This window comes from Anopheles moucheti, chromosome 3 (genome assembly GCF_943734755.1).
Source record: "Anopheles moucheti chromosome 3, idAnoMoucSN_F20_07, whole genome shotgun sequence".
Classification (NCBI taxonomy): domain Eukaryota; kingdom Metazoa; phylum Arthropoda; class Insecta; order Diptera; family Culicidae; genus Anopheles; species Anopheles moucheti.
Window position 1 is genome coordinate 86,734,752 of NC_069141.1, and position 24,402 is coordinate 86,759,153.

At 46.5% G+C, this 24,402-nt stretch overlaps 1 protein-coding gene across 1 annotated transcript in view; it reads right to left on the reverse strand.

Annotated features, from left to right (window-relative positions):
* Nucleotides 1-245: 245 nt before the first annotated feature.
* The window catches only part of LOC128304420 (protein scabrous), a 51,632-nt gene continuing 27,475 nt past the window's right edge, over nucleotides 246-24,402 (reverse strand). The window contains exons 3-6 of the mRNA XM_053041609.1: nucleotides 23,507-23,515; nucleotides 11,858-11,866; nucleotides 10,279-10,854; nucleotides 246-1,175 (exon numbers count right to left, since the gene is read on the reverse strand). Coding sequence (XP_052897569.1) covers nucleotides 246-1,175; nucleotides 10,279-10,854; nucleotides 11,858-11,866; nucleotides 23,507-23,515 — 1,524 coding nt within the window. The remainder of the gene's footprint in view (nucleotides 1,176-10,278; nucleotides 10,855-11,857; nucleotides 11,867-23,506; nucleotides 23,516-24,402) is intronic.

Below are 24,402 nucleotides of genomic sequence, written 5' to 3' on the forward strand. Positions count from 1 at the left end.
ACCGTAGTGAGGAGCAATTTCCAATCCTTGTTCACTTTGTGCTGTAATTTGAACTTAAATCGGATCGTAACATCCATCCTGAAGCCACGTGGCATTGCTGTCGATATTGGGGACTCGTCACGATTCGCGAAGCGATGTGAAGATGAGCAGTGTAGTGCTGAGGTACTGCGACTGAATGATGCTTTGGATTAAGTCGAGATTGTTGCGGCTCGGGAGTGGAAGGATTATGAGTAGTGGGTGCTGACTTAAGAGAACGTTGATGCGGTGGTTGTGCTGTCCTGCCGTGAACCACCATTCGTACCGTGCAGACTCCTCGACGCATCGGAAGGCGTTGAAAGACCACCGACCGCTAGGCCGGTCGTCGTCGCTGGCAGGTCCAGCGGTGGTAGCTCCGTACCGTTTGCATCACACTCCGAGCGGCGGGCAATCATCATGTGGCTTGATTTAACCGCAATCCATTCATTGCGGGACGCATCGAACCAGGTAAGCCCGAGGTTGTAGCGCCCGTTGAGGTTCGCGTGCTGACAGTGCGAGAACCACCAGCCACCCTCGTAGTTACCGGCACAGTGCGTATTCGAGATGTCCCGGTCGACGTCAATCGCGGAAAACTGCATCTGGTTCTGGTACTCGAACGCATCGGATGCGTTACCGCTGTACCCGCCCAGCACCAGCCGGAAGCCGGCCTCGCGCGAATCGATCCGGAAGGTGGCATAGTCCGCGAACCAGGTGTTGTCGTAGATGTCCTGCATGACGATACGCAACCGGGAGCAGTTGTCCTGCGTGAGATGGTGCAGCGCTTGGTTGCCGATCCAGAACTCGCCGGCCGGCGTACCGAAACCCTGGGCGTACTCTTCCCACGAGCGGTTGAAGTCAACGGTACCGTCCTGGCGCCGTTGCACCGTCGTCCACTCGCCGAAGCACTGCGTCATTAGCGGGTGGTGTTGTTCCGCCGGCGCTATCAGATACAGCCCACCGTCGCCCGGCTGGTTGGCCGTGCCGGCGGTTCGCATCCGCTCGATCTGGCTGCAATCCCGCGGCAGCTTGTTGATGATGGACTCGTACTCGTTCTCCACGGATTCCAGCTGCTGGACAAGCTTGGTCGTGCGCTCCAGCTCGGTTAGCGTTCGGTGCGGCGCTGTCGTACCGTTGTAATCCGACTTCGAGCCAGCTTCCAGCTGAAAGGACACATAAATAAGCAATAGAAAACGGGGCGGATTAGCAAAGGAACGAACCGGCCGGAGGTCGCTGCGACGAAAGTGGCACAAATATCAACTGTACCGCCAGAGAAGATTTACCGTACTGCGGTAATGGTGCGATAGTAATTAAATCGAGTAAAAACGATGTTTACCATCAGTCAGAGATGGAGAAACGAGATGAAGTCGAGATGCAAATGGGTTCGCCCACAGCACCACCGGAGGCACCAGAACGTCCCACTGTGAATGTTTGACGTTGGATGTTGCACGGCACAGGGCTCTTTTCCCATGGTACCACTTTTTCTAGTTGACGACCAAACGGGGAGGGGGGGCAGACAGACAGACAGCAAAACAGTGAAGTGCGATAATGAGACAGGAGGACAGCTCGAAAGTAGTGAATAAGCTCTTTTGGTGCATTTAGACGTCCCTGATGGGTGGAATAATGAACGATTTTTTCGTTGTTGTGTGCGGTTGTTGCTAGATGCAGCGTAAAGGGATTGCAAAGTGAAGTGAACGATCTGAATATTTCTATTTCTCGCTTCCTTTGCTGCTAGGAATGAACTTACCGCATTCAACTTCGTTTGTTCTATACGGAAAAAAGTGGTTTCGTAGAAAAAAAACACGGCAAAACATCCCCCCAAACCAACAGAACCCTTCGGGAAATTCCTTTGTGTAAGGTCAATCAAGAGGTACTGCTGGGAAAGAAATACCCTTACACTGTTCCTTGTAAGTGTGAGTGCTTTGAAATCGTTTTATGCATCGTATTAAAATATGTTCAAAGGGAGAATTTAAGCAGAAATGGGTCCAATGATGATGTTGTTTCAGAAAAAAAAAACGAAATGAGAACAACATTGTAGTTGGGCTGATGTTAAGATACACATTGGCACTACGCAAAAACTGATAGCAGTTTCCAGCTTGGTAGAGAAGCCTATTTTTTGTGAAAACCTTTCCGAAAGATAATGCCTTAATCCTCTGTTCCGGCATTGGAGGGATAAGGAAAACCACCCTGCCAGGGGACTCTACAGCATTCCACTTTCATGTTTTGGGTTACACTGGTACTTGCTTGCTGTTGCAAATGGCTGAAACCATTCGCTCGAAGCCAGCAACAGAGATGGTTCGGAATCCTTTCCGTTCCTTCAAAGGCATTCGTCCCATTTACGAAAAGGCTGGAATTGGTTCCCGGTACTATTTATTGATGCCCGCTTCACTCGCACACAATGTGTGCATCTCGTTTGTACGATGCACAATTTCAGGTGAAAGAATTGAAACTATGTGAGCACGTGTGAGCAGCAAAGGAAGCTGTCAGGTTGCAACCCTTGCTTGTGGTGCTCCTGCTGGGGTGGGGAGTTTTCCGCGAAATTTCTCGAACGGATCCATTGGCAATTTCGTGATAGTTGGACGATAGACAGCATCTCCCTTGCCATCCGGTCCGGATCGAATAGAGGAATAGAGGTTGTACGGCATCAATAAAGCTCGCTTGCACTCGAGAGCAAGTCCATGCCGGCATGGAGTGACGACGATCCATTGCATCGTTCCGTGTGTTTGTGTGTGTGTGGGTACTGTTGGCAGTATTGAAATCATAAATCGATGGCGGTAAAATGTGTCAATGATGGAAACGTGAGTATTTTGGCATCCATCGCGTGCACTGTTTCCGGTGCCGTTTTGTAAGCGGAGCGGGGTTCGTTTGAGTGGGTTTCCGATAAAAGCGCAATCGAAATATTCAATTCACTTTTTTTTAGTCTATTCGCTGTGGGAACGCGAGGAAATGGTTGTTATTGGAATGAAGTGGTTTGTCCGCAGGCGGACATACGTTTTGGTCAACCCAGTTCCCAGTGATGGTATGTTGGGGAAGTGCTGCTGTATCGATACGATTCCCCGGATGGAAATTTGAATTCGGAAAATGCTGATGAAATGTATAGAATAGAGCATTCGATTGCCACACAAGATAAACACAAAACGGCGATGCGCAGTGGCGCTAAGAGCGGTAGCTCGGTTGTGCAGTTTAACAATGCCGATTACTCAACCTCTACACCACCCGGTGGAAGAATCTTACATGACAATCTCATTTGCGGCAGCTGACGCATTTGATTGATGCGACACATTTCGGTACTAAATTTGTGCCCCGTTACGACAGCGCACGATCATCGTGATCGCTCTGCTCAGGACGCAACATTTCGAATGCAGTCTGCAATTTCCGGAAAATAGGTGGGGTGGGGGGGGAATTCGTAGAAGGACGAGATCTGATATAATGGGCCAGGAATTAAGCAACCAAGTTTGATTTGGTTCCAATTCCAGGGAGTCATCCATCACCGGGATGGGCACCGTATGGTGCTAGTGGCTCCTGTTCCGTTCTCATCTCGACCACTCAATCAGCTTCTGATTTTCTAATCTTCGACCATCCATTGATGGTAGATGTAGGTGTGCTACACAATGCTCCGAGAATGGTATTGTGCTTTCTGTCGATAAAACAAGTTCCAGGCATCATCGAACCTTCGGTTGTGCCGTTGTCGTACTACATATTTTATGAAACACCGTCCAGAAACAGTTTGCAGTGGGTTTGCGAAATAAAGTTTACCCACCTCCGTTGCGGTGCAAATGTTGGCCGAGGTTAATTAGAACGTATTTGGGGTAGTTGCGTATTTTGGGATCCACATTTTCGTTTGTTCTTGTTCTTGCTGGCGCGTTTCAATTAAATGAGTTGCGGTGGGTGTTGCGATCGGTTTGGTGCAATTAATGAAATGAAAGGCGAAAGGCGAAACAATATTTTCATTGGTGTGGGAAAATTAATTGGCACGCTCGATGAACCGGTATAAACGTACCCGAGTGAAGCATGCAAATGCGATGAAAATTCATTCCAGTAAGTGAAGCAACCCGGCGTCTACCCAGGGCAGGCAGCTGTATCACGTGTAATGAATTCCAGACCTTATTTGTCTGTCTTCGAATTTCTTCCCATTGCTAGCCAAACTTTAGATAGATAAACTTTGTGTGGTGATTGTGTGGTTGCAGGGTGAAGAAAGTTCCATCGGACTGGTTGTTCGTGCTGCGCACACCACTACAGTAAATGCATTTCCAATGGAATAGGAAGCCGGAAAATCGGTTTCCATCATGGAAGTAACTTGGTGTGCTTACGTTTGCAGCTCGGAACGAAGGGCCATCGGCATACTTGAACGCTACCGGGCGGGTGGAAACTGTAATCTCATAGATGAATTTTCTTCTGCGGATGTTCGCATACATGACTCGGTGCAGGTCGGGGTGGTCGCTAATGCCGGGCCTCGACAACGAACCCGCGTACCCCAGGAGGTACGGTAAACAAACACTTCAACTTTTGGTCGGTTGTGTTGCGCTGGGTGCGAAAACATTCGCGCGGATCCATCCCTTACCGCCGACTGCATCGCAATAAATCTCATTTTCCTTAGTTTATTTAATTCTTCGCAGTTGTTGTGCGCGATTTTCTTTGCCGAGTGTCGCGTGGAAAATTTCTCGCCAAGCTTTCTGCATAACGAGACGATTCGTTGGTAATGCAGACGACCTGATGGCGACAGAAATGGTTGGATGGATGTTGTATGGAGCGGTTGGAGAATTTGAATGCTTATTCGCGCAAAGATCGCACCCTGAAGAAAGTGTGCAAGACAGTATGTTTCTGTTCGCATTTATTTCAAACCCACTCCAGCTTTCCAAAACCGGTCGCCCGTAACCGGAGCACAATATGTTGAAACAATAGCGTAACGCTTGAGATATGCCCACTATCGGTAAAAGTATGTGCACGGATGGAAGTGGTTTTGCATATCTGAGGCAAGTGCGCCATCATCCGATCAGAAGGAAAGGATGTCTTACAATGCAACCCTTGGTGTGATGCACTTGAAGTTGAGGATTTCTTTCCCGGTATGTGTGCGTGCGTGTGTGTGTGCGTATGTGCCTTTCCAAGGATATGGATTTCGCATGCACGACGGATCATGCGGATTGTTTGCATTGTTTCGCGTTTGAAGTCGTGACCATCTGGAGTGGATGAACTCTTCGCCAACACAGGCTTCAGGCATGACTGAGCGATGTCAACAGCTATCGCTATCGTACCGAGGTCCAGGCTTATGATGGGATTACATTTTTCCTGAGTGAAGCACTCTAAATTCTAACCTGGTGAAGTCTCGGGCGAATCGTTGTGCGGCCAAGTGTTCGGCGAGCAGCAACTGACACAAAGCAATTCAATCCATCAGATAGCATTCCGACAAGGAACGATTGTGTTATGATTTTGTGATCATTCTTCGTCGGAATACACTTACCCGTTCGAGGTGAGGCAAGAAACTTACGTTCCAAATAAAAATGCTTTTCAGAATTTCCGACTTCAGCTTCAACAGCGCTTGCAGTTACTGGATCTTTATTTGTCCTGAAGTATACCCCGATGGTCTTTGGCAAATGCGTTGGACGTAGCTACTGTGGAAATACCGTACGGTACGAAATTGTTTATCAATCTTCCTTGTCATGCACCAGTTCCAATCATCCCACCATCAAAGCTTCCCCTGGATCAAACGAACCGCTACGAAGGAGGGATTTTTAATACATCGAGCAGAGCGGTTGTGTATTATATTCCGTCCGAGGTTTGCCCTCGTAATACGATAATACAATTTCCGTCCGTCCTTTTTGCGTGTCCTCGCCTCTTCATCGGACAAACGCTAAGGCATAAAGTAATTTCATAATACATTCCGATTGTCGTCCGTCGATCCTTTCCAACCTGACGCCTGTCGCTTCGATATCGATGGTACCGATGGTCCGATACGGCAGCAGTGATTCGAAGCTCTCGTTTCGGCCCCGCATAACGATATTAAGCGATCATGCATAAATTTCTTCTCGTTGTACTCATCCAAGGGCTAATGGATGGCACGGGTACGCTGATGATACTGGCCGTGGAAAACGTGGTCGGAAAGCTGAAATGAATCAGCCCTACCACCGTCGGAGCAATACGAGCACGGGATGCTCCGGGAGCTCCGCTTTGGGACACCGACGATGAGCATGCTGGGCCGGTGTCGGGTGTCTTTACCCCTGTTTTTCCGATCTGTTCCTGCTTCAATGGAGGGTGGGATGCTCACTTATGTAAAAGATCATAGCAATCGGAATCGCATCGAGCAGGCCAAATGGTCGCAACGTGAAGCGACCGATGTCATAATTTCGTACACGGTGCTCTACGAAGCAGGGACACAAACCCGGACACTCGGTCGGTTCCACTGTGACTGTGGGATTTTGCATTGTATTCACGCAAGAAAATGGTACTTTTGTGTATCCCTAGAGCGCAACCCAACATGCACGGTGAGTTTTCCGGAGGAGAAAATCCATTGAACAATCATTCACCGAAGAACTTCATCTCAAGATCAATGACTTATCGAGATTTTGCTTTCCCTTGCCCACACCAAACCGATTGAGTGTGCGTTTTTGCCTTCCGTTATGCCGTGCACAGGACGGGTAAATTGGTTATGCCACCCGCTCAGTGCCGGCCACGTCCACCTCACGTCGGTGGCCCGAACTCTTCTGTGCGGTACGGTTCCAGATCTGATCGAGATAGAGCAGTCGTGCCTCACACACGTGAAGAAGGTTTTTTCTTTCTCTATTTCTTCGTGGCACTTCGACACGTTCCGGCTCATATGGCGGACGGTTGAACGCGCCGTTCAATGAGCGAGAAACGATGAATTGGCAAAAACACAAAATCGCACCAAGATGCGAAAGGATGCGAACGAACGCCGTTAAGATGACACTCCACTTCTTCTTGGCCATCGAGTGTGTTGTACTCGATGAACCCTTTTTTGTGTGGAATGGTGGATTTTTTTTCAGCATATCGTGATGGAGTTTTTTCTCTCTCCCTCCTGTGTCTCCTGTCTCTCTCATCCATTTTCTTTAGATGGGAATTTCCTTCCAATTTGGAATGAGCGTTTTAAACACAAAACCGTTTGGTTTCTCGGCTGAGGACCAAGCTATAGCCAGCACATCATTTGCGTATAGCACACATTGTGTATAAAGCTTGGATCAGAAGCGAAGTCACAACGAAATTGGAACGTGCCAAACCGCTTCATCGCAGGATTCGGTAACCGGCAACGTGTAGGCCGGGTACGGTACAAAGCAATCACCATTACCACAAAACGTCACCCATGTTTTGTAATCATTACCGACCGCAATTCAATTAAATCGTTCATAAAATGGTTTTGGGCCTCTAATATGCAATCGATCCAGTATTTCCGAGTGCTGCCCGTGCGATGTTTTGTGCGCTGTTCGGGTTACAGAGATAGCACAAACTGTGGCACATGTGGGTCGTTTAATAATTTCAATATTGATGGAAGAACGGGGGTCCAACGGGGGGCAATTGGATGGAATGATGCAGTTAGAATTATGAGTACACATTAAGCTCATTTTGAATAGCGTGTGTGCGTTGCATACTAAACGGTACGGCGCTGTGATTGGGTTGCAATTTAATTGTAAGTGAATGCTTTCTTCTTTGGCATTGGCGGAAGATAAGCTTAATTGGATAGCATCGAAACAGCATGGTTGGGAGTCGATGAACTGGCGATAAGGTTCTCCGTGCCTATCATCTAGCTTAGATTGGAGGGAACGCTGCTAATTAGTACCGTTTTGAGGTGTCTTTAATTGTCGTACTGCGGTAGATAGAGATGCTACGCTGATTGATAAATAAATCGTTTGATAACCCACCACCTCTCGGATGAATCGTCCATTCTTACGCATAAAATTCAAAAAGATGTGAGTATATTTTGTTGGCGTTCGAGAAGATTTCTTGTATCTTATCTTAACCGAACTAACAGAGTTTAAACCCTTCACTGGAAACTGTTTTCAATTTTAGGCCGAAAAAGTAATTAGGAAGAACAGCATCAGTAATTAAGAGTCACGAAAATCAGACTTGTTTTTACTTGTACTTTAGGAGAACATTTGAATTTTCATAGAACAGGTTTAGTAAGAGCCAAGGTATTCGATACACAGCTTGATCTTCAGTTGATTAATTTTAGGAAAAACAAATCAAAAGCCTGAACACCTAACCCCAACATCGTGATATGAAATTGATGAATCCTTATCAGAAGCATATTCGTTGAACATCGTTCCATCCAAAGGCAGAGCGCTGCGTTGTTGTGCCCTAAACAAGCTTATGTTGCCAGCGCTAAAAACACAACCGTGAGACAGGGAGTGTGTTACCTACATTTTACGACGAACACACTAATTTGCATCACCGTACATTCCGAGACAAATGTTTATTCCCAGGCGGAATGAATTTTCCCGGTCTCATCATGTTGAGCGTATGTCAGGCGTACATGTCGTGTATTATTCTACCATCTCGGTTGTCGCGTTTGAAATTTAGCTCGGCAAACGCACAATCGTTCCCGAGACACGAGCTTTTTCCCCGTGCTGCTGGGTTTGCTGTTGCTGCTGTTGCTGGTGCTTCCATCAATCAATATGGGGAAAGTTATTTCAGCTTCACAGAAATGCGATTTCCCTGCGGAAAGCTCACTCAGGTGAATTGATGCCCGTTGACGGATACCACCAAAGGACGCCGGAAGCATCAAATCCCGCACCAGGTATCCCGCAGACTCCCTGTGGGGCCACACTACGATGTGAAAAAGTGTTTGTTGCGGGATGTGCGAGGCAATCTGCCTTTAGGGGGACCGAACGAACGAACAAAAAAAAAAAAAAGGAAAAGCTTTGAGCGCGTAACAAAGAAAAGTCGCAGGTACACCGTCAATCTGGGATCGTCACTGGACACTTGTGAAAGCGTTACGGGCTTTGCAGGGAATCCGGCGAAGGTAATTTAAATTTCACGCTTGTCAACTTTTCGATCATTCGCGTTATTTTCCGCCCAGCTCAGTCCAGCCACTATTCTACTGCTCCACCCCAGATAAACATTGTTTTCTCTTTTCGTTGCCGTTTTTTTTCATCCTGTGTATCGCACTCCAAACCGCGGCAGCAAGTTTTTTGGGACGAAATCAAGGACTCTTACATCTATGACGCACGTGGGGTAAAAAAAGGGCATCCGGGGCATCCGGATGGCGCTGGTGGTGCTGATGGTGACGGACGATGTTTGGCTAATGAATGTGCACACACACACACGGGTTGTGCAACGGTGAAACGCTTCATACGGCTCAAGTACCTGCATGCTGTTGCATCATTGGGGTCTACACGATGCGGATAAGGATGCTTGTCTCCATGTTACGGTCCAGCCGTGGAGCGCTCTTACACGGTTACGCGTGGAAACCGCTCGGGCGAACATTGCCCGCCCGGTTCGGAAAACATTGTCCCATGTTCGAAAATATCGAAACAAGCGAAGCATACACACTAAGCGCGGGAACTGCCTTTTTTCTTCCGCTTTTTTTTATCTTCTAGCTTAACAAGCGTGGAGTCGTGTTGGAAATGGTTCGGTAGCCCCAATTTCATACGACAAACGGCGTGCCCTGCACGAAGAGAAATCATGCAGTTTGGTGCATTAGACCGGGGCCTAACGTGCAAAATCCGTGTGCCGCTCGTCGATCGATAGATCGATTGATCGTGTGCAGTGTGCAGTGGAGATGGGATCCCTGCACCGAACCGTCACGACACCGTCGACTGCCTCGCGTTTGATTATCAAATTTTGCGGTGAACAATTTTTCATTAAATGTTACGTACCGGCGTACCGGCGGTGGAAAGCTGATTCGCTTGCGTACGTTGTACCCGCGGTAACGCTTTTCACGATCGGCGCACCATTGTGTGTGTGTGGTGGTGGCCATGCTGCACAGGCACTCGGTTCGGTTCCGTGAAGGACGGTTCTGTCGCCATGTCATTTGAATAAATGGTTCGCTAGCTACATTGGCAAGCGGTAAATGATTAATGAGTAACAGCGTAGAGGACGAACCAGTTGGCAGTGTTAGCCAAAGTCGAGCACCGTGATCCATGCTCCTCGGGCCGTTTTTCTCATGTAAACGTCAAAATGATTGCTTAAAATAACTATTACAGTTAGCTACTAGAAAAGCGCCAGCTTACTAGAAAAGCTGTATTTACTAGATTCTTGAGTTGAGAAAGTATCGCGGTACATTCTCAATTTTTTTATGTCAACATTCCAGATGCCTACCTTCTCGAGTCGATTGTGTGCCATCTCGCGGTGCAACACGGACGCCGATCGAATCCTTGTCAGCTCATCCTTCAGTTCGTGCACTTCACCCTGTAACCGCTTGACCGTGCCGCGTTCCTCCTGCAGTGCGCTCACACTAACCGCCATCGCCTGGATGCTTTTCGCCGCATTATGCACCTCCTCCCGGACAAGCCCCTGCTCCGAGGCCGCCTGTGCCACACCGAACTCGACCTTGGCAATCTCACGCCGCATGTCCGGTACCGTCTTTTCGAACTTGCCCTGTATCGCTTCAACGTCCTCGAGCAGCTCCAGCATCGAACCGTGCAGCTTATCGAGGCCCGCGATCTGGCGGCTCACGTTGAAGCTAGCGCTTGCGAGACGGCGCTGTTCGATCTCGACGCTACGCAACCGGTCCGCAAGCCGATGGCCGTGCAGTTCGCTCAGCTGGCGCTTCATGACGCTCTGCTTCACCTCGAGCTCGTGCAGCTGCTGCCGAATGAAGCGTTGATGGCGCATCCGATGATCCGCTTCCGGTTCGACGAAATCGATCGTATGCGGTAGGTTCGATTTATCATCCTAAGTGGAACGAGATGGTAAAATGAAGAAAATCTATTAGTGAACAAATAACACATATATGCAGCAGTATTTTTTATTGTTTGGGGCTTTAAAATGCTTTAAAACTTTGTCGAATCAATAGCAACCTTTGCCCACTCAGACGAACTGACCCGACGAGAAAAAAGGGAAGAGCCTTTAAATTTATTCGTCTCTACGCCTTGCAAATAACTAATTCAGTTGAATTCAGCTCCGGTTAGCTCCGGGCAGAGATTGCTAAGCATATCGAACCATTCCCCAACTATCAATATCCTTCTGCACGGGTGCGCACATGGGTGATTTGGGGTGGGGGGGTTGTTTTTTTTCGACTCCCCAAAAATTTACAACCATGACCACCCGGTGGGCCGACCCATTAGAACCGAACCGATCGCCGGTGGGAAAGGGGCTTGAATTAATAATTAACATTCCGTGCACCAAAAGTGCGCAACCGTTGATCACGTCCATACTGGGTTGCGCACTGGCACGGACGTTTTTGGGTCGAAGGGATTTGGGGCGTGTTTTTTGTTTTTTTCCTACCACCCCTCATTCTCGGCTTTCCTTTAAACCTCTTAGAAAATACGCTCGCCGATTACGGGCTTGAAGCTTTTCGAGTTTTCCAAAATCACTGTGAAAGGATACCGACTGCCGATGGGATGGTTTCGATCATTGGGCAGAACGGACAACTGCAACTGTACACCGAAAACCATACGGAACGTTTTGGAATTGAATTTATAATAAACCCACGGCAGTGCACAAACACACGGGCGTGGGAAGCGGATGGTGGGTAGGGGGTGGCAATAACATTTGGAAGAAATGGTTCGTTTTATTATTCAGTAGGTTTTGACCTTTTACGAACCATCCACAATGCCGCAGGTCACGTGGGGTGCATCCCAGCGCGTGTTCGAAGGATTACGAGCGAGCAACAGAAATAAGAGACCAGAACAACAACAATCATTTCATTTCAGCGTTACCAGCCGTCGTCGTTTACCTGATGACTCTTATTGGGGATGTAGAATTGGGTTGTAAAATGCCCTTGTGGAGGGGTGGTATTAGACCAGTTCGTGAAACTAAAATTATACAATTAGAGTCCCGGCTGTCCATTTCCATGATGCTAATAGACGTCGAGCGGGTGGAGCAAGTTTTGGGGCCATGTAATAAATATACTTCATCGTTCCCCATTTCCTAGACAGAAGCATATTCCCTAATGATGCACAGCACAGCCACACAACAGCAAGGCCACACCAATACAGACCTGCCAAAAGTGGGCTCCCATAGTTATATGGCATTGCAGGCCACGCACCTTCCGGTACTTGAGCTGCCGTTGACGGTGTATTGGTGGGAGATGCTGCCAGCTGAAACTTCATCCCCAATAAGCTGTACCGACTGGCATTCGCACCCCAAACCTCATTCCATGTAGCGCTTCGGATGTGCAGTATGGGGTAGGCAAATTTGGAAGCTTTAAGCCACGCCGCCGGATCAAACATGGAAGGTTGGTATGTAACGCCATTTGCCAAGGGCAATGTGGCGCGTTTATCATATCGCTTTCCCTGGTGTAAAATAAACATTTCACCCTGCCAGAAACACGAGCAGCAAGTATCAAATTATGTACGTAATTAAGGGAAAATGTTACCATACACTCGACTCCCAACTGCCGAGTGGAACCTGCTGGGGGGTAGAGATGAAAGTGTGATCTGTTTTGTGCGGAGCGGATGCAGCGAGAAAATGTACGTTTTGTAAGCTGTAGCATGATTGCTTCGGACGGCTGCAAATGCGCTTCAACGATGCGTTCGAGGAAAAGCGAATGCTTTTCTGTAGTTTTTTTTAAAACAGATATGGTATTGAGTTGGAGTATTCAATCAACCTAATTAACCACAAATAATGATTCGACTTGTAACATCCGGTTCCGGAATAAATGTGGCCGATGCAGTACAAACGAATCGAGTGCCATTTACTCTCGGTAATAGGAACCGAAACGGGAACAATTACTATAATCGGATTGTTTGACGGTATGGCAACCAGTTCCGGTAGAAGCACCAGCAGCAGCACCAGCACCAGCAGCAGCAGCACGTGCCATTTGATTGGCCAAATCAGCCACGATTCGATTTTGGGACGGGTGTGCAAATCGTGCAGACAAAGTTGAACTTCACACAGCAAAGTGAAAGTTCAACGATGGCCTACACAACATTTGTGACGCAAGGGTGCAATAGGGACAAGTGGATATTCGACTTTCCGGAATCCAGAATTTCACCGTAAAAACCACTGGGATGTAAAAGTGGAGTTTTCATTCCATGGTTGAGGAATGCTTCATGTGTTCACTGCCTATTTTGCAATATTCCAAGAAAGAAGGGACCGGAAGTTATTGAACTTATTGGAAACTATCTTCTCGGCTGAGTTGTGCGATGCTTTGTCGGCAGCTCGGGAAGCATGAAATGATAAGCTCATCTTTGGATCCGGGCCTCCGGGAAGGTATATAGCAAAATTGAATCAGGCAAACGGCACGAAGTGGCATCAAGGAATACTAATTTAAAACTTTCGTCAGCACTCAATACGAGGCGCGGGCCGTTCGGTTTTGACCAGAGGAAGAAGTCCACCACACAACGAAATGAGTTTTCTTCGGTCCGGATGACCGCGTCAGAAGGGCACGTTCCGGAAATACATCTCTTCCCGCATGGATTAAAAGGGGTTTTTTTTCTTGTCTGGCTGGGGTGGCGTGGCTGGAGGTGCGTGCATTGGAAACGCTAAAGAAAAGCAGTCCTGTTTCGTGTGTGACAAACGGAAACGCAGCGAAGGCAATGGGGCCATAGGCTAACGAGTAGCAAGAGGCACGATTTCTTCACATTATAGAAGGAAAAATGGGAAAAAAGGGGGGGGGGGGGGTAAAAAGCTGTAATAAAAACGTTCACGTAGCTACTTTCCAGCTACCACGGTAAATGAGTTTCTCGGTCAGCTTTTTTCTCCGTTCGGAGGTCGGAGGTTAAAATGGTTTCGCCCGCTTCCCGACCTTAAGAAAGATTAACTTTATTTTTTTTCCATTCCTTTGCTCCATTACGCCGAGTGCGCTACCGTTGACTTTCCGGGGCCGGAAAATGAGGAAGTAAAACATATTGAGCATAGCAACGAGTGTGTTTTTCCTTCGCTGGAGGCCACCTCGTTGTTTGCTTTCCTCGGTTCACTTTTTTACGTGTCAAATGTTGCTGTTTGCACACCGGGAAAGTGCAAGCGTGTGGTTGCACCATTACACTGTTACAAAGTGCCATCTTAGTGGTGTTCATACAAAAAAAAAAATATGTGGGACCAATAATTGAACCCCATTCGCCCTTTACTTTGTAACGCAGTAGTTAAAGTACAAGGAAAAGTAAAACAAGACTGTTCCATCAGGTACGAAAGATAGTTCGTACGCTTACGAATGGTGTAGAGAATTAAAAAAAAAGCAGAGAGGCAAACCTGTACCTTTGGATCCTCAGAATAGAAACATTTACACGGATACAAACACACATATAGGCAAAAGGTTTTGCCTCATGGGAAGAACGGATTGCAGCGTGGTGTTTTGCCAAGCGAACCGTAACGCCACCGTCGTAGTGGGCGGTTTTTGTGTGAAGCAGATTTTTGCGGTTTTTCTGCACGATGAAGCCCGGATGCGCCCTAACGAGGTTGAAAATTAGGATGTAAGCTACAGGGATGTTGCCATTTGTTTGAGGGTTTTTTTTCCACAGCTGCGGCTACAATACAATCAGTATCCGGCTGGAAAACCTTCAGCTGCGGAAGGAAAAACTTTCCCGGTGTGAAGCTCACAGGGATAAAATGGGTGTGTTGTTTGGTTTTGAATGCGTTTGCATTTGTTCGCTTGGATGGTTCGTTGTGTTGCGTTGCGTGTGGTTGTGAATGTAGTTTTGTTTTCTGCAAATGTATATTCGCAAACTTGGGTTTACTGTGAGCAGCTTAACTCCGCCGTTCACCATTTCAGGCTGCGTACGTTATTTTTGTTCCCTCGCGAGTAAGCTCGAACAAAGAAGCGGCAAAATAGTATTTGCATCTACCAGGTGGTTTTGTGAAAAGTGCAGCTTACTGAAGTAAAACAAACTTTTCGACATTACAAAAAAACACACACACACACACAAGAATTAATCTTCGGCAAGGGTTAGGCACCCCATGCGCTTAACGATCATCGGGTTTTGAAGCGGAGCCATTAAACGAGGAGTGAGAAAAACTTGTAGGATAAACGCTTGCACGTTGCATGTAGGATTAATGCATTTTTCGGGGCAGCACACGGAAGAAGGAAAAGTTTTAAATTGAATCATTGTGTTTTCCAGAACCGCACCGAAAAACGTTTGCGGCAGCACCTGGACATATTAATTTATCGTTTGCGAAATGGATTGCTGTTACAGAACTCACCAAAACGCAGAACCATACATTCACCCGAACGTGTAAATGATGATGACAAACGGCCGGTTGGATGTTTTCCTTTCTATACCACCACCATCACACATGCACACTCACAGCACGTCCAAGCACGGTGAAGAATTTATCATCATTATGGGCGCTCCGTGCCTGACGCAGCCAGATTGTACCGGACGCGTACTGGGCGTCTCCATCGGCAACGCCAGATACGGGTTGCAGTTGGACGGTGCATTGAAAATTGGTACATTTTTCACCGGGTTGTGCACGAAATTGCACACCGGGGCCAGATCGTTGATTCATTCCCATCCGGGTGCCCGGAACATGGCACCTCGGGTTGGAATAATGAAATTAAAACAAATCGCTTAAATTGCACTTTTCAGGTGAATAAACAAATCTGGGGTTGAATCGAGATTGAAACGGGCCGCGGACGGGGGTACAAAGGCGAAAAAAAAACCGCTCGGAAAGGAATCGAGGTGTGTGTTCCGAAATAACCAACTATACATCACGATCGCGATGCCCACCGAGACCAAACCACGCGGGGATGAGTTCGTCCTGTGTGTTTCCTTTTTTTATCATTTCTGCTGCAGCTGGTTCTACACCCCCGTTTTTTGGGGGTTACTTGTGGAAGGGTGCAGAGGTGGCGAAATGGGTCATGCTTTTCAGCATGGGCACTCAATAATCGGTTCACGGTTGGAAAAACATTCAAACGATTCCGGTTCCCCTAACGCGCGGTTTCAAGAGGCAGCAGTCTGTGTGGTTAGAGGCAGAACCCTGCGCAGAGGGACCGGTTGTGCAAGAAACTTAATTAAAAATGCAAATAAAAATGTGCACGTACGCTACCTCTCGCAAGTGCCACGTATCTACCCTTCTTTCATGTTCCTTTCCATGCCAGAAAAATGGAGCGCCAAAAACGGTCAAAGGTAAACACGAAAAAATCACAGAAAAATTGCACCCCAGTGTGGAGGGTTAGCGTGCAATGCTGGGATGGATGTGGCAGGAAGAATGGTAGATACCTCCGTTGAGGGAGTACGACGTACGAATACGACCTGTTGTTCCAGTGTGTTGATGTTGCAGTTAGATTGTTGATGATGAGCTGCGTTTCATTTTCTCGTGCCGAGCTGGCGTGTTGATTTGGAAAGCCAGAGAAACTTCATTTCGACTGAACGAACGATGCTTTGAAGCTGCTGAACCGATGTGTTTTAATATGTGTGCAAGTGGTTTTTCAGTGGTTAAAAAAAAAATGCTTAAGCCCTTTCGTTTTAGGCATAGCTATTTTCTTTATTAAATTAATGAAATAAATGCTTTGTAAAGTGCTTGTGAATACTGGTTGACATCTAATAAGCTGGTCATTATTCTGAAAAATTTGATTACAGCATTTTATTGCTCTTTTGCATAGCGTTTTTACACACGTAACAATGGAACACAACATATTTTAAAAATAATTTTTAAATCGCTTTACATATGCGCCGCACATGGCAGTGTCATGAGTGGCACAGCGCAAAGAAGCACCGAAATGAGATTTTCGTCACAGTGGATGTTGCATGTTGGAAACGATTTTCTTTTCCCATGAAGGTTGTCGGTTGTATAAACTTAAAAGGTGCATAATTCTGGCAGAAAAAAAGTATCAAAGTGCATCGTCACATATGTATCGCAAGACGAGGTTTCGCTTGGTCAGCAAGCGAAAGGGTTCAGTCTGTTAAAACACTTTAGCTTCAGGGGAAAGGATTATCCCGTGCAGAGCAGCCGTGGACGATGAGTACTCGCTTCGGAACGTTGTTTGGTTTGGATTACGACATGCTTTCAATAGACGCGTGTCGTACCGGACGGTGATGCCTTTGAAGTACGCTCCCAGGATGGCATTCCTGTAGCCAGCACCGGCACGAGCAAACAGTTTCCCAATCTCCCGATATGAACCGTCTCGTGTAAATGACACCAAAATAAAAAAAAAAGAAGTCCATTCTAGATGTGCTGGGCAGGTTGGTTGAATCCGTTCCTTCCAAAGAGACCGTACACACCAGATTCCAGAAGGATGGCATAGAAATTTCACCACTTTGAACCCATAGCAGTGTGTGGTGCTTTTTGATGCTGTGTGTGTCTATGATCGCTTGCAGCACCCACGGATACAAGATGCCGCAACAGTTTAACCTTTGGGCGTGCAACATTCAATTTGAATGTTGTATTTTGTGGTTGGAATGGAAGCATTTCAGCGGATGCTTATTCTATCACCTCTCGGTAAAATTTGATTTATTGAGTGGCATCCAAAAATCGATGAACAACATCAACATCAACTACTGGGACTTTTCCCACAAGGGTTAAATAGCAAAATTACCGAAGGGCATATCATCATCCACCTATAAGTTGCATCTTATACCCGATAGCATGGCATAAACGTGTGGCGAAGGCGAATGAAAAGCGATCAAAATTTCCCCCCATAGAATACGATGCCCCCGACGGCCCCCTTATTGCCCACGTCCCAGCGGGATGTAACATGCTTGCGCCATCCCAGAACTGTCCCAGGTGGTCCAAAACGAAAGTTCACCCATTAGACGTATCCTTCGGCGAGCGTCGGTACCGGTTAAAAGCGTACGTATTGAATATTTTATCAAGGCTGCAGAGATTTATTTGCTTGCCCGGAACGATGTGCAACTACTAATCGGTTGCTGTTCCTTCGTGTTTACATGATGGTGCCGCCTGTTTACCTTGCGCTCACCTCCACAAGACACCGAGAAACCGATGGGAACCGGAGACCGGTGATATGGTTTCAATTTGTGAACTGGAAAATCGTAGACAAATGGGGCAAAACCAACACACCGTGAGGTGTCAATTGCAAAGTGCAGACGCTTGGTCATGATGATGTTCTGTTGGTGTGTGTATGTGTGTGTGTGTGAATGTTTGAAAATGCAATTCTAGCAGTGAGGAACCCAATTTTATGTGAAAGAAATGGAAATGGGTACGTGTAAAATGGAGAAACCAACAAATAGAGTCCCGCTTATCACGTCAATCTTCAGCAGAAATGTGTTACATGGAATGTGTTCTGTTAAACAAGATGTCCTTTACGGTGACTATTAGCATGTGTATTGACACAGTATGTTCAGAACGATTGCAAACAGCCCCATTTACAACCGGAAGAAGCCGGAAAACTAATCATAAAAACGTTAACAGTGCTTGAGAAACTTTCATAATAGTTCGTGGAAGATGATTACACGGCCGAAGTACGTGAAGCTCCGGCAGAACAAGATGCTGATGGCACGTGCACTTTGTTCGCCTGGGAAGCAGTGACTCAAGATATTGAAATGGACCGGTTAACACTGAATGGAAGATTGCAGCTTGTCACTAATGGATGAATATTGACAGCTCGAGCGTTTGCCGTTGTTGTGTGCCAACTTTTCCTAGCGATTTACACCCGCTGGGGAAAACATATTTTCCCCGGTACATCCAAACAAATTTTGTTATCGATAAGAATGGAAGAGAACACATAATAAAGTTAAGGGTACAACAAATGGAAAAACTGTCCGGTGCAGTTTTCTTTCCGTTAGCGACAGAACGAAACACTTTAGCATCGGTGCATCCGTTAGAACGGAACGGAAAACAAAACAAACAAAAAAGGGTATGTAAAGTGCACGAAAATTGAAGAAAATGTAATCGAAGAAGAAAACGAGCCAGTGCTCGAGATGGCTTTTGTATGTCTATGTACATTGCACAGAGAAAAAAAAAGCACCGACACAAACACATAAACATATACTTCAGCTTCAGCCATCGACCGACGGAAGGTGGATGGCGACGATGGCGGGATAGACCCGTCTGGATGATCCGGAAATTCAATTTGAAAGTTTTCCGGGCCCAGCGATTCATTTTCGATTTCTTTTTGTTCCTGCCGCTCAACCGCTTTCTCTTTCGGCGAAACTGTGATGATGGTGTACCGTTCCATTAGAGTTCTTGGAGGGAGTTCTTTCTGTCTCTCTCTTCATCCGGCTGCTTTGTATTCATAGTACCGGTGCAGTTTTCCCTTTTTAAGGCCGTGCGTTTGAAGTGAATTGCTGTGCTATTTTCACCTGTTCATTTTTTTCTTTCGTTTATTCATGTGCAGCGGAAAGCGAACGAGCGACAGATTGACCTGAGAGTTTAGTGGAAAAGTTCCCCCAAAAGCCCTTGCAGAAAGTAGCAGAATGGTGCAGTGATGAAACGCTAAAGAAAATATGGCATGAATCAAAAGGATGAATAAAAAGGACGATAACGTGTTAACCCATACAGACGGGTGTCTCTAGAGAAATTGATTCATAGGGATGCAGCAACAACAAAAAGCTGGTCTGGGCTTGGGGTAGCAATATGTATGCGACAACAATATGTATAACCCACGCGCGGTCAGCGGTTAGTGTCAGGTGAGGTCAAAGGGACAAAATTCAATAGGTCACTTGATGATAGAAAAGCTTGAACCATATACGAAACCGCATGTGGCCTGTGCGAACCCTCTTCAGGTTCGGTTCGGTGAGAAAGACTGGACCACCGCTTTCGAGTGTCCTTCGAGGAAGAACTCCAACGCAAAATTTTCGTAACATGATCAGTGTGGGGTGGTTGGAATATTTTCCAGACAGACAATACGGCTGAGGCATTTAACAATGTACCACAATCGAAGAAAAAAATGACAAAGGAATGGATTGGTAATATGATAGAGCTATGTGTTACCATGGTAATCGTTTTGGAGCTTTCTGGTTAGTGCTTGGACCTCGGCTTTTTCTGTCCAAAGCAATAAAGCTTAAACAATGTAGGTAAAGTTAAGTGAGGAGAGAAGAAGAAAATGTGGGGAAATCATGTCTATAAGATTGGTGCTACTAAATTGGCGTATTCTAGTATGACTCTTAAAGCTTATTATAAATCGCAATTCTAGAGTTAAATTTTGCAGATTTTGTCTCAACTACAATCCAGCCGTAAAGTAGGCATCTACCATCAATGCTAACGAAGCTCGCACGTGCTAGTGCTTTCACCCTGATTTGTTTTCATGCCTTCATTCATGCTTTATTCATCGCATTTACGAAAGGACACGAATGTTTTCGGGTTGTCAGAGAGTCCAAACCAGAAGTGAAAGTAGTAGCCACCTTTCCGTTCCCTTCCCCCAGTAGTGTCATTCGGTGTGAATGAATTGAGTTGACACTGAATGACGCCACTTCACCGAACGGAGGCAAAGATAACAAATAAACGATGCGAGTCGGGGCCGAGAGAATGAAGATAAGGAATACGGAGCCCATCCGTTTACCGGTCCGGGTCCTCTGGAACCGACCAACAAAAAAAAAACATCCTCCGAAAGGATATCACCGAAAGCAAACACAAAAGCGAAGGCCAGCTGACAGCGACAAACGAGTGAATGAATAAGTGAGCAGTCAGGATCACGGGCTGATGTGGGAAAAAAGGGTCAAATGAATTGGTTTTTTTGATGCTCCACAAACCTCCCCCTCACCCACCCGGAACGTTGTCCCACCGGTGGAGGAAATGGGTGGTTGTGTGTGTATTTTTTCGTCTATTCTCTTCGTTGTTTTTGTAGCATCTTCACCGGACGGACGGTGGACGTAATGGACGATGGCAATGATATCATGAGGGAAATTGATGGTAAAAAGCTAAATGATCAACATCACAGATTGCCCGAGTGGTGCTGAATGGTGGTGACCACCATTGCCTTCGGCCGCCACCGATGCTGCCAATGTAGATGAGAGCAAAACCTCCATTGTTGGTTTTCACATTCCTTCCCAATCGTTCCTTTACTTTGTGCTTGTCGTGTCCCTTTCGGGATGGACAAACCAGAAGAAAAAAAAAACGTGAATGCCCTCCCCTTTTAGGAAATGAATCTGAATACACCGGAATGGAAAGGGAATTCTAAAAATGTCTTCATTTAGAAGAAAGAGAAAGCATCTGGTTGCTGGTTTTTTTTCTTCTTCCATTTGTTTGGAGTTATTTATTTTTCGTCGGGAACCTCACCAACCCAAATGGGTCAACAAAATGGCTTTTTAGTTGGAAGAGGTCCACACTCAGATGCAGGCAAAATGGCTCCTTGGTGCACGAGTATGTGTATGTGTTTGTGTGGTCCATTCCGGTCATAAGGTTAATTGGAGGTGGATGCTGTTGTTTTTTTTTTGTTGACTTCCCCCATAACCCAACCATGGACCGGGTTTGGTGTGACGATGGAAGTTTTACGAGAGCTTAATGGGACCTGCTCGAGAGCAGCTTATGTAGAAGCGGCTCGAAATGACACTCCTGGCCGAAATGACAAGTGTGAAGATCTTGTGGCAAGTGAACAAATTTGCAAATTCGAGTGTGTTCTGCTGTGGGCTATAGTAATTTGCCTACTGAGTTGCTTGAGTGGACAGTTAGAGTGGGGTATGTGTACCATTAAATGTGTACATACTTAGGCTACGTAAAGATTAAAGATCTTGGAAGTGACAGAGCATATTAAAAAGCATTATTGCTTCACTTAGGAATATTATTTAAACATTGATTGCAAATTTCATCACCGAACATAATCCTTGGGGTAGCAAGTATAGAAAAACACATCTTGGCGCTTTTAAGCTCAATTCTTCATTGTGTTTCGCCAACGCTGACAGTTGAACCTTGTTTCGTAACAGCATTACATCTTAAATACTGAACGAACAACAGGAAAATATTTCATAAAAATCGAATCAATTTCCTCTTTTATTTCCCATCTCAATCTAATTCCACCATCACACCTAGCATCCGTTCTCTACCGTTCCGTAAGCCATTCAACTTCCGATCGGCTCAAAGCCCATTGCATAAGTGCCGTCGACGATTACGGCAACGTGGTGCAAAAAAAAAAGCATCGAATGGAAGCATTATTTTATGTCTTGGTACAAAAGCCCAGAAAGCCTTCAAAACAGACCCGTCTTCTCGGTACCGAGGACACTGCGAGGAAAAGGCAAAATGCAAAACCGATAAATATTAAATAATGCTATCACTCCCAAGGCCCGAGAAACGTGTGCACGCGAACGTAGCCCGACAGTGCAGCTTGGGGTTTTCACCGAAAGAAAATAGCAGAAATAGGGTTATCCTTGCGATGTTTGTTTTATTCATGGGGATTTTACCGTGCTGCCCGGTATGCTTGCTCGCTTGGTGCCAATGGGGAGTAACGAGAGAGAGAGAAACAGAGAGCGAGTGAAAAACACAGACAGACACAGAAAATAAAATCTCAAGCCTTCTCGGTTCGTTCGGTTTGCATAAATACGGCAAAGGAAAATATATGCACAAGCTCGCTAGGGAATGAAAAGTGCGCTCGGTGCGGGTAAGACCGGAGGAAAACTGCCAGCATCGGTGAGGAAAAATCGGGAATGGAATAAGGATGTAGCAGTAGGGACTCATCGCACAAGATGCGAAAAAGGGTTCGTTCATCTTCCGGTGTGAAACGATGCAAGCATAACGAAATTGTGCTTCAACGAACGAACAGAAAAAAAACGTGCAAAAATACAGCAACAAAATGAGTTGTGCTTTGCGGCTGAATGGGAGGGCAGGATCAGGCGGAGCGAGGGAAATGTTGCAATTTCCACCACCCGCAAGACAGCGTGAGAAACATTTGCCCACACTTTTTGTGGTTTTGGTGTTGCTTTTTTTGCGGAGTGTTCATTTTGCTTTGGCTGGGCCACCCGAACTCTTCCTTTGGGCTACCGAGTGAAGGAAGAACAAAAAATGGGCCAGCTGCGAGCTGCTTACTGGTCAACGTGGGATTTCGCTTTGAGACGTACGCAGCGCATCTTTGCAGAAAAATAGGCATGCCGGAGCCCTAAGTAAGGTGTGTAAAAAGGGATAAAAAACGAATTGTATTGGGTGGGCAATACACGACCGATGAACACCCCGGTTTACCCGTGCCATCGCTATGGCCGTTTCGAGTGGTTGTTTCCGTTGCGTCCAGCCTATACGAGTGTATGGATGGTATGGGAGCGAACACAAATAAGGTGCAATAAAAAGCTGAAAATAACGAGAATCGAGAATCGGAAGCATTGGCTCCCCGGTCGAAATATTCGCCCTCCAGGATGTCCTATCGCCTGTAGCGGGGGTGAAGATGAAGGAGAAGGAGGATAACCTTCCGCTCGTACGGCCACAGGGCTGTCTAAATTCGAAGTCGTTCACAAGGATATAAATAAGATGCGGATGGGTTGTTCCCCAGCAAAACGATGTACGAATGGGGCGAACAATCTGCATGAAGATGTCCTTTTTTCCGCTTGTCCGTACAGTAAAACCTTACGGTACCGTCCTGCAGGTTTGGCGAAAGTAAACGAAGGGGAAAACAGAGAAAAGAAAAGCAGGGCAACAGAAGGCGAAACAATTTTTACCGCAACATAAACGAATCGAAATCATCATCGAAATGCCACAGTTTTGCGTGCGGGAGGGCTTATGCTCTATCCCACGGACGGCGGTGGCTTTTTATGCTTACAAGCGAAAACTCTACCGCGTGTGTACACAGACCCACATTCATACGTGGTGCCAATGATGGTGCCTGCACAACATTGTGTAGCATCAGGAAGGACGGAAGGTAGGTCCTAACAAGCGAGTGGCAAAAGAAAATGGCATGAGGCATCGACACGCCAAAAACATAACTCGCACTTGGCTCGTTGGTTTCTCGTTCAACGTCTACTCCAGCGTACCGGGCATGGTGTGATCCTGTGACCATTAGGCAGATGCGTTAGGCAATGTGCGAGTGTGTATGTGTCTGAAGGCAAAAGCGTGGAGGGAAAAATTTGCGATTTCGTTCGCCACCAACGACCTCAAAAGTTGGAATATAAATGATACGCATTAGCATAAAAGATATATGTACATCATATGCTCTTTCGTATACCCCGGCCGCCGGGATTCACGGTTTTTTCGGAAGGCGAAAGCTTTCGCTTCCTTTTTAAAGGGTGGGAACAGGATTTTTTTTCTCTCTCGACTTTCGGCTCCTTTCTTCATTCGTTCGCTTCGAGCTTTGGCGTGGTTTGCAAAGTAAGGCTCGCAGGTTTGCATTTCATTTTCCAACCTTTGCTGCTCGTTTCGGCTCTCACACACACAAAAAAAGCAGTTTTGTGGTAGCGATTTTGGGACGAGCTAATAATTTTGCCACTCTACCAACCGTTGACCGGGAAATGGGAAACGTTGGGCGGGAAG